At 36.6% G+C, this 11510-nt stretch overlaps 1 protein-coding gene across 1 annotated transcript in view; it reads left to right on the top strand.

Annotated features, from left to right (window-relative positions):
- The first annotated feature begins 1822 nt into the window (after window positions 1–1822).
- LOC121319145 (phosphatidylinositol phosphatase PTPRQ-like) overlaps window positions 1823–11510 on the top strand; it is a 74059-nt gene continuing 64371 nt past the window's right edge. The window contains exons 1-7 of the mRNA XM_041256327.1: window positions 1823–1888; window positions 3134–3278; window positions 4628–4845; window positions 8896–9076; window positions 9419–9715; window positions 10472–10756; window positions 11215–11487. Of these exons, the coding sequence (XP_041112261.1) occupies window positions 1823–1888; window positions 3134–3278; window positions 4628–4845; window positions 8896–9076; window positions 9419–9715; window positions 10472–10756; window positions 11215–11487 (1465 nt within the window). The remainder of the gene's footprint in view (window positions 1889–3133; window positions 3279–4627; window positions 4846–8895; window positions 9077–9418; window positions 9716–10471; window positions 10757–11214; window positions 11488–11510) is intronic.

Genomic DNA, 11510 nt, shown 5'->3' with positions numbered 1-11510 from the left:
AAGGTATTTTTTACAAAACAAATAAAATCTACAAACTGTCCTCTTCCCTTTGTTGTTCAGTGTAATACTTTAAGCTCACACAGTTGATTCATTCAGAGCTGATGTCACAAGCAGAATACCCTAGAATTTAATGTGACTCAGTTTTATCCAGAATACAATAACAAGATGCAGAGGAAATGTAAGGAAAAGTAAACCGTTCACTCCAGTACTCTGTTAGTCATTGCATATTTTTTTCACCAAGCAGTCTGAGCAAACTCTCCACCAAAAAAATATAAGAGAATCTTACTACACAATTTACAAACTACATTTTCATTAACAAGAGAAACACTATTATACACTCAAATTCACACAAAAACATAACCCTAAACATACGGGAGAAAGCGTGCCACTCTGCTGTGCCCCTGTTTAATTCACATGCCACGGCGATGCCACTCCCCCACCTCTTTTCTCTGTGGTGTCCAGTTGTGGAGAGGCTGCCTCCTTCCGTCGTCATGGCAACTTCCTTGCAGTCCAACAAAGAGAAAAGGGCAGCAATGGCCAGAACAAATTGTGGAGAGCAGAGAGGGGAGAGAGAGCTCTTCTCAAAACTGAATGGAAGAAAGAAGTGCGAAATAGAAAATCACATGCGTCCATTGCAACTGTCTGGCTGCTCAGGAAACACCGCAGAGTGGAAGAAGAAGAAGAAGAAGAAGCGCGCTAAATTTGAAAAATAAAACAAGTCATCAAGTAACGGAATAAATCATAGCAGGTAACTGACTTTTTAATGTCAATTAGAATGTCTAAACAGCCGCGCAAACTGATGAGACAAAGGATAGAATGTTGCACCAATGTTTGTTCTTTCGTGAGTAAGAACCTTTCAAGTTTTTTAAACAGATAGAACAGTGTAGTATACTGTAATAGAAACATACATCTGCCTTTATTTATTTATTTATGTATTGCTGGGCAGCATTTTGGAATATACATTAGCAAAGCCAAAACTTTAATTCATAATTCCATGCGGGTTTTTATTTATTTATTTATTTATTTATTTATTTATTTTATATGGAACTATGCAACAAAAAATATATAATATTATATTATATTATATATATATATTATATTATATATATATATATAATATATATATATATATTATATGATATATATATATAATTTACTGTGTCACGCATAATGATTTGTGTTTGTTAACCCAGTGCTTTACTGTGCAATACACACATTAAAACACTGTACAGTATGAATACACAATGTTTGAAATGTATGGTCGACATGACAGTACAGTGTGGCTGTGACTGTCAGCTGTGTTTAAACAAAACTTTCAGCATTCTCCACGTTACATGAAATCAGAATACTTGTTTGACTGTTTTAAAATGCCTGCGTGTGTATGTACAAATGCATAATTGAGTATATATACATAATATATATATATATATATATATATATATATTATATATATAATTGTGGATTATTATTAAGAATATAAAAAATAATCTTATAGTCTACATTGTCTGCTGAGCGACGCTTTTTAGTTTAAGGTTTTTCAAAGTCATAATCCAAAAACCATCAACGGTGTAGTTTATGTTCCGTGCCCTCCTCTGTAAAATGTTTACGACACTGGCCTTGGTGCTTATCATATTACAAATCACTAAAAGCGTGCTTTTTGAAAAAAACATTTTTTAAAGATTAACACGTTTTACAATGCATGCAAAGGGTGGTTTTGCCATCTGTTTTTCTGTTGTTTTATGTTATATATTTCCCTATGCAGAGTAACCCTTCTTTGACCTCGATGACAGGTTGCTGCAGGGTCACATGCATTACTAGAGGAATGAAACACCGCTGCCAAATGGACAAAGCAGTTCTTCTGCTACTTCTGTTAGATTCCTGTCTACAGGTTAGTAATTACTCCTTGTACTTGCAGCTGTTTATCATGTATCATATTGTGTACATTGATCATATAATCCTATAGTGGAATTGGAACCATGATTAAGAGGCAACAGAACAGGAAAAAAGTAAAATATAATTTGAAACTGCTTTGATCTTTAAATTTAGGGGTGGAAATTTGCTCTAGAATGTCCAGAGATATCGTTTTTGACACTGTAACATCAGTACTGTAATGTGTGTGATCTTGGATACAGAACCACTTGCCAACCCTGTGGCCCTCTAACGCTGTCAAGTCTGTTGTGGCACTATGCATGCATCCTGACAGTCTCAAATGAAAACTGCTAACTTCAAGATCGTTGCAGGTTGTAGATTGCCTGAAGTGCCAGAAAACATCAAGCCCTGCAATGCTTTTTGTTGAATGGAATGATTTCCCCAAAGGAGAAAAAACAGAATGTTATTTAATAACATATCAACTTAGCAACCAAACGGTAGGAAATATCTTTTTACTGAATTTAAAGAATGTATGCTTATTACAGTAAGTAGTAAAATAATATTAAAAAAAACAAAATCTTTTAGTAATATTATATTAAGAAGGTAGCATTTCTAGTTGATAGTTGATGTGGACAAAGCTGTATATAACTAGCAAATGTATCTGCTGTATGTGGGTGTGTCTCAAACCACTTCACTGAAACCGAAACATGGGAAAGAGCAGCAATATTTCTTTATCGGAAAATAGTAGCATTTTTTTTTATATAAATAAATGTAACAGCAGTTTCTTATTCATTGGAATGGTTTACACAATTGTAGCAATCGGGCAGGAAGTCTTATTCTTTTCTCTTTTTTTATTGTGCTGCCCGTTTATCCTAGTAAGTTACAGTGTACTTTTCCTTGGTCATACTGAGTGCATTTGCTGTGCTTCACCACTATGGCTTTTTACCAGGCTTTACTATATTGTGCATTAATTGCTCATACTTTTCTGGACTTAACCACAATAGACTATTATTTAATATGCTGTAGCGTGGTACTGTTTAATATTATGTAGCATGGTACTCTTTCATATGCTGTAGCATGGTACTGTTTAATATGATGAGGCATGGTACTCTTTCATATGCTGTAGCATGGTACTGTTTAATATGATGTAGTGTGGTAAACTCTCTGTATAGAGCAGCATTGACACTGAGTTGCCAGAACAAGATTGTAGATGTTCAGCCTCACAGGTTTCTGGTTTAACTCTTGTCTTTGGTGTTTACTGCAGCATTTGCTGAATGGTTCCGCTGTATCTGGATGTATTCCGGATTCCAGAGTCCTTATCAGCGAATTAGAGGAAAATGAAGAGTACCTCATTATCTTAAAGGCAACAAGAAACAAAAACATACTGGGCAAAAAATCCTTCAATATACGTGAGTTAATATAGCTGGCATCTATACACTGTTTATTTTGGTTTCTTAGATCTTAGGTAATAGGATTTCTTTAACTGCAAGGTATGCAAAGTTTATGTTTTACTTGCTTTGCTATTTACACTGTGATCCTTAACAATTGTACAGCTTGTGTTTATTGTGCTGACTACTGATGTGTTGGTTTTACTGTTTTCTCCTTTAAAAATGTTTGTATGCTATTCTAAACTACTGCTGTATTCTATTTTTAGGCACACTGTCAAGAAACAGTGTAAGAACAGTAACAACAAGCACCACTGGCTTTCTGAACTGGAGCGTGCCAGACTTTGAACCAACAGTTTCAGTTAAGCTTGATAACATTTCATGGATTGTACCACCGCATGAAAATGCATATACGTTGACTGATTTAAAACCTGGTACCCTTTACAATGTTTATTTGGATTTTAAAAAACAAATCCATGAAAACATAATCAATGCCACTCAAAAACTACACTTCCTTCTTGAAACAGGTACGTTTTCTACTCCTTTGCCCCATTACGTTCCTATGCATTTACTGTTAATCCAGTCAGCTCCTACACTCAAAACAAACAAAAACACAGACAAGAATAGCAATATGTGAAAAACACGTTGTCCACATCGACAATATGTTAACTTCAAGAAAACACTTGTTGACCACATCTAAATGTGCTTTTTTCACAAAATTTGACATTGGAATTAAATTCCTTTTTTTGGAGTTGGGAAATATGTACACAGATGACATATGAAGAATATGAAGTTATACAATGTTCATATCTGTATTAAACTGGGGTATTTCAATGTTACACAAATGGCTATGTGTCACAAGTCATTCAGCTGTTACATTAAAAGACAATATTGCAGGTGCAGGTAGTAGTGTTGCACCAATGACCAATCGTTTCTGGTTCAACAAATTATAATCTGTGAGGATAAAATAGACATTGTTGACAGCCAACTGTGATAAATTGCATACAAGTAGTGAGATCAATCTCCAAAATCTTTTTACAATGATTGATAGAAAAGCTTTATTACTTGTGCCAGCTGGGACATGATTGATACAAACATAACAAAACAGCAGAGCAATGCAAAACTTAATTAAACTGTAACATTCACACTAACAAACTCTGCAAAAAATATATGAGTGACCAATCATCAGTCATCTAGGAAGGCCCCATTATCAACGCTGAGTTCACCCACACGTTCCCATGACTAGCTGGTAGGCCAGCCAGTGTGCTTATACAATACCATAAGTGATAGGCTGTGGAAGAGGAGCCCCTACAATAATGGAAAAGGTGCCTCTGTGGGAGGTCCAGTAAATCTTTCTCAATGTGTCTTCACAGCTTCATGTCCACAGGGATGGGTCCCTTTTAAAGGCAGCTGCTATAAGACTGGGAAAGGTATTGAGCAATGGAGTGCCGCACAGAAATCCTGTGAGTTGTCATTGCAGAGAGCCCATCTCACTGATATAGAAACTGAAGAGGAGTACCTGTTTATATCTAACTACCTTAAGACCTTCAATCACATGATCATGCTTTGGACTGGCCTCAATGACAAACAGGTAAGCCTTTTTTTCTTAGGTAGCAATGGTCCATGGCATTAGATGCTTGTTAATTGCTGTCAAAAGAGTGCAGAATGAAGTTTTGCTTAAACCACCCCCTCTCCTTTTTTTATCTTTTTTAATGGGGTAAATTATGTTCACTGTCTCTAAAAACTACTAGCATTATTTCTCATCAAAAAAAAAAACAAAAAAAAAACCTTTTAACTAATCTGCTGTTATATGTTTGGTAAACTTTTTGAAGTTTAACTGACTGCCAGCCGTAGATATAAAATAAGAAAACAACAAATAAAACTTAGTTGCTCCCTTGTTCTATATATAGATTTGTAGGGCCACTTCACAAATTCAAAAGGCGTCATTGAGGTTGTTTAAAGCCTCTCTGAAATGCTGGTAATAAACCCTTCCTCCAATGATTTATAAAGGCTTGTAGCCCTGAAGGTGTTGCTGTTAACTGCAGGTGGTGCTTTTGAATAAATACGGACTGCCAGTCTGGTAGACTCAGCGCTAAACAGGTGCTTGTGTGTAAGCACCCAGTAATAGGCAGGTAAGAACAGACATTAAAACTTTGAATTGTCAGGTAGCCAGACACACTTAGCATATCAATACACACCTTTGTAAATTGTTGCAATGTCAAACAATGAACCTTAAGAGCTTTCTTCATCAGATAATGCTAAATTATTTAGATTTGTAGCAGCTTTCTTATTTTGGCTTTGAAAACGGTTGTGGTGAGAAGGAGTCACACTATATGTACACAATACTTATTACATGCTGATCCTAATGCTCTGCAGCTATGGTTTTGTTACATTTTGCCATACATTTTTATATGATGGCATATCCAAAACATGAAGACCAAGATCAATTGTGAGGTTTAAAGAAACAGTTACAAATGTGTGACAACATCCTTGTTCTATCCGTTTAGTGAACAACTAATGTGGCTTGCCAGAAATACAAAATGAAACTTGATTTAAAGCTGTCCACTAGATGGTGCTGGGTCTTACTACTACACAGGGTCTTACTACTATACAGAGTCTTACTACTACACAGGGTCTTACTACTGCACAGGGTCTTACCACTATACAGAGTCTTACTACTACACAGGGTCTTACTACTGCACAGGGTCTTACCACTATACAGAGTCTTACTACTACACAGGGTCTTACCACTATACAGAGTCTTACTACTACACAGGGTCTTACTACTATACAGAGTCTTACTACTACACAGGGTCTTACCACTATACAGAGTCTTACTACTACACAGGGTCTTACCACTATACAGAGTCTTACTACTACACAGGGTCTTACTACTATACAGAGTCTTACTACTACACAGGGTCTTACTACTACACAGTTACTACTACGCAGGGTCTTACTACTACAGAGAGTCTTACTACTACGCAGAGTCTTACTACTATGGTGGGTCTTACTACTACGCAGTCACATTGAATGATCTTGCCTGTGTAAGATATGTATATGACTGGAAACCAAAAGTGCAAGTGAAGAGCAGCTCGTGAACTTGGGTCAAATCACCTGCAGGGCTCCCTTATTTGAGTAATACCAATGCAAACCACTCGGAATGACTGCAAACGTCATCAAAAGTGAAGCGTCTTAATTCTTATTCAAAAAGGCTGAGTCACACAACCCTTGGAGTTAGAGAGACAGTCAAAATTAAAAAAAATACAATTAAGAACACAAACGTTTTTGTTGAATGAGTAGTTCCATGTTTTTATACTTTTCATTATGTTTCTTTTAACATAAAAAAAAAAAAAACATAAGCTACTGTGCAGCGAGTGGGAAATAATAATCGTTTATCTTTATATATATAAGTTCTGTTTGACAGCAGCAGCTGTTTCATTTTAACTTGTTATCTTCACTGCTATGTTGTGGGAGTAGGGTCAGTTTCATTAGCCTCCAGAAGTTATTCCTTCCCACAGAAACAGTTCCGTATTGGAAAATTGACTTGCTGTTTTTAATGTTAACTTAAATTTACTAAGACTTTTTTTTTTTACTTTTTCTCTTGAGTACTATTAGATGACAGTAAAAGTAATATTGCTAGTGTTACACATTATAGTGTTATCACATTATATTAAACTCTACTTTTAAAAATGTACTGGGTAAATATTTAACACAGCTTTGTGTGTCCAATTGTGTGCATATTTGTGTTCTGAAATGTGTATTAGATTTCCCTCAATGAATGAAAATAAAACAGAAAGTTCCCTGTCAGGCATCATAGGCATAATTGTTAATATAGGTTTGTGGCAGTGTGCTCCACCCCTGTGTGTGTTATGTGTTGTGTTGCGTGTGGTGTGTTAATGTTGGTGTATAGGTATTGGTGCATGGGATGTAATGAGGCTATGTGGATCACAAGTGATTTAAAATGTATATTTGTAATATGTATTTAGGCACGGGGATTGCACAATCACTTCAAGTGCAGATTAGTATGTGAGCACTGGGAATGCAGCAATTAGTTCAGGTGCTGGGATTCAAGTGGATAATTAATTAGTAATTGAATCCCGGCACAACTGTATATATAGGTGCAGATTTCACTCAACTGGGGTTGTGTGTTCAAGAGTGGAGAATGGGAAAGAGAAAGTAGGGAGTAAAGTTTAAATGATAAAAATAACAACCAGCTTTCAACCAGCACGATACTTGTTCGTCCAGTCTGTTTTGTCTGTCTATGCTCGTTTGTCCATCATTCCCTTTATTTTGAGTGTTTTGTTTTTTAAACTTTTTATTTGTGTATTATTAAAAAGCGCTGTAGCGTCTGCACTCAACCCAGCTGTTTCCTGCCTTGTTTCTGGTTTGACGTTACCCCTACAGGTGAGGCTGACTCTGTCCACAAAGTTGTATCACAACATCATATACAAGGACATAAAAGCACTTTATCACAAAAGATAATGAAGGACTTGGAAGTTTTATTGTTTCAAAAACAGTAAATGGAAAACAGAAAGATCGAAGTTCTTGCATGCGCTCATTTACATTTCAATTCTAAACAAAAAGTAGTTTCATTGCAGTTAAGCACCGACTCACAGGCTCCCCTGAGCTTGTTGTGTGAAACATGCTAAAATGCTGAGGTTCGTCAGCGGAATCGAATTATAAATGTAATCTGAAAATAGTAGACAGGCACGTTTCACTACAGTCAGTTCAGTTTTTCACTTAAAAGTACATGATCTATTCAATTTTCTAATTTTAGACTTTTTACTAAGAGCATTTAATGTTACTCTTATTGATGTAGTTTGGGCAGGATGTTGTCTCATGTTGCTGTTTTTCTCATGCTGTATGAATTCTGTTAAGTCCAGCATAACAAGGCCTTTAGACTGGAATCCTTTTTTGACTCGAGGCATTACAGAATATTTAGAAGAATGCAGATACAATGTGATGCCACCAGCCAGCAGTCATTTTGAACCACCAAAGGCCAATAGCATCTTCTTATCCTTAAATTACGCCACACCCCTGGGAATGCTTGCAAATGTTAGACAACAGAGACGTTTCCCACTGTAACAGATTAAAATAAGCTCTGCAGAATAAGGTGACTGTCTGAGTTCTGGCTGCACAGACATCATCTGATATACTGGCTGTAACTTTTATTCATCGTCTTATTCTAACAACAAAGTAAAGGATGTGTCATGTTTCGGGTGGTTCTCAAACTTCTTTAAATTACTTTGGTCTGGTGGTCTGATAGAATCTGGAATGTTTTGTGTAAATAGCAAATATGAATAATAATTTTAATAAACACCTACTGCTTAACTAATAACATATGAGACCCCCTTGCAACACGTTCTCTAATCAAATTTTTCAGTAGTGAGTTTAGGCATGTCTTGATTGGAGGAGGGGGGGTCAATTCCTGGGTAGATTATTTGGTGAAAGGTCATCTAATGTGGAAAAGGTGATATCGGTACATTTTGAAATGCATTTGTCCTTGTAGGAAACGTAACACTATGGTCTGAAGGTTTTGAAGAATTGTGAATTGGTTTGTACAAGTATTAGAGCACATGTCAGTAAACCAGGCCGAAGATGTGCTTTTCCTCAACTTCATGTTTTGTCATTTTAACAGACAGAGGGGGAGCTTCGTTGGACAGATGGATCTGCTTATAATCTTGGGACTGTCATGACATCAAATTTGCCACACAACGAGACAGACTGCTATGCCCTGCAAATGAATGCCACTGGTCCAAACTACTTCTTCACTGGGTTTTTCTGCTATATTCCCTTACCGTATCTTTGTGAATATGAATGTAAATACATCTTTATTTTGGTTTCTATACTATTTGTTCCCTCATTAAAACTACCATAGAATTTTTGCCAGAATCACCACCAGTTTTAACCAACATCCAAGATCTCTATTTCCAAATACTGTAGTATTTTTTTTATATGGTAATTAATAAGTTAGGTGCAAAATGGCTGTACTGTTCAGTATAAAGACAGATAAAGATAAGTTTGTCTGTATTTGCAAATATGTACCATATCTGATTATAGTCATTGTGGAACAACTGCTATAAACAAAATACAATTGGTTGTGATTTAAATCAGAATTTGTTCTTCATTATAGTATGCTAATTATGAATGTGCTTTATCAGTTCCATCAGCACCTGAACATTTTGGATTTCAGCTGGAAGATGTAAAGGAAACTGAGGTGTCTTTCATATGGAGTGGGTTACAAGACTGGATGGAAGCTTTAGTGAAGTCTGACGTGATCATTCAATATCAAATGAAGTTTTCTAGAGTGAAGCGGCAGTCTAGGATACTGCCGTCCAATATCACAAGGATGACTATTTCAGGACTGTCCCCAGGCAATCTCTACCTGTTTTCATTTAGAGTGACAAGTGCTGGTGGTGCATCAATAACTCTGGGCCCCGTTCTCTCAGCTGAAACTAGTAAGAGCTTTTTTATCATTGACTTCTTAAAATACTTTTGCCTATAGGGTGAGCACATACTATTTGAAGGATGGAGGATTGTGTATTGTGAGATTCCTTGTTTACTGTGCACTGTAGTAAAAGTATGATAAAGTATAGTTACACTTCTGGGGGAAATCTTCGTACTTCATGATGGTTCTTGACTATTCTGACTGCTGGCATGGAGGAATTGGTTGCGCCCGTAGAATTAATCTTTGGTTCTTCTGTCCACCATCTTTTCCATGAACCTGGTCAATCTGGGAGTAGTAGAGATGAAATGTGCTTATAACAGACCAGTGCTGTGTTTATTTCCGGCCATATGTAGTGACTCCTTCTCCTCACAACTTTTCTTCCCTCAACTCCTTCCCCGCCCATCACTGCCTCTTACAGGTAAGTGTCATTTTGGTTGTGTACAGGCCATCTTTAATACACCCAAATAATGAATACCTGGATGTATTAAAGATTGTATTTACACAGGGTGGCCTTCAGAACCAATCAAAACACTGAACCCTCTGCTGTCTCCTCAGTGCAACCAGGCATAGATGTGGGAAGAGTCAGGTACCATCTATGAATAAACCTAGCCTGTACTGTAGCAATATCATGAAACAGTAATTATCATTTTGTTCACAATTACAGTGTTTTCCATGTACAGAGTAAGAATTCCATTAGAAAAAGCATTGTTCCATGGAAGCATTGTTGGTTTATGATTAATCTTTTTTTTTTTTTTTTTTTTGTGAGGGCCCAATCCACCACTAAACGCCACAGTAAAGACAATAACTTCAAGGGAGATCCCTTTGTACTGGACTGCTCCAGATAAGTCCCAAGATGCGTCTTTCGACCACTACCTTATTAGCTACGTGGATGTACAGACCAATACTAAAGAAACTTTTGTTGTGGAAAACTACAAAACATCTGCAGTTATACCCAGCATCAAGCCGTACCACCCTTACAGGATTAGCATACAAACTGTGACTGCAGCTGGCTCAGGGAGCTGTGTGGACACCTCAATATCTGTAATCACTGGTATGTCTCTTTAAGATAATTTACATGCATTCAAGGTGTTTCTCAATTCTTAGTTCTCATTTGTGTTTTTTTCCATGTGTTTCATGTTTTTACTGTATTTTTACTGACAAATGCATCTTTAAACCTCTTCCTCACAAGCTGCTATGGAAACCGATATTTAAAACTTGAGTTCTCATAAAAAATACAATTTAGTCCCTATTGGAAACAAGCCATGAGGGAATTAAGAACGATTGGAAGTCTTTCTTCAGATACAGTACATTCCATTTCTGCTACTGTACAGATTAAGTCTCTAAGTTCTTGGCACTGTAATGACAATTTATTTTGGATTAGGATGAGTTTTGGAGTAAATAGCTTTGAGAATCTAGTTCTTTAAAATGAGAAATGTGTGCTTTTATTTGGGGTTTTGTGGCTGCCATGAACATCTTTATACACTACTTACTCTTTCTTTTCTGATGTAGCTGTCAGCCCTCCCAACAGTGTTTCTATAAACCCAGAAGATGTGGGTGAAGAGAATGTAACCTTGCAGTGGGATCCACCACAAGAGCAGATTGATGAATATTATATCTTAGTGAGATCAGTCACTGTTGGAGGTGACAGTAAAAACTACTGGGTAAACAACTCAAACAGTTTTGAACTTAGCATGCTAACTCCTGGCATGACGTATGAAATAGGGGTGGCTGCAGTTAGGAACGGAAACATGAGTGAGTTGAAGACTATCCAACAGACTCTAAGTAAGTGTCATCTTCTATCAGCA

The sequence above is a fragment of the Polyodon spathula genome, chromosome 8, assembly GCF_017654505.1.
Source record: "Polyodon spathula isolate WHYD16114869_AA chromosome 8, ASM1765450v1, whole genome shotgun sequence".
In the NCBI taxonomy this organism is placed as follows: Eukaryota; Metazoa; Chordata; class Actinopteri; order Acipenseriformes; family Polyodontidae; genus Polyodon; species Polyodon spathula.
Note: the sequence above shows the minus strand (reverse complement) of the source record. Positions and strands in the feature narration are given on the sequence as shown.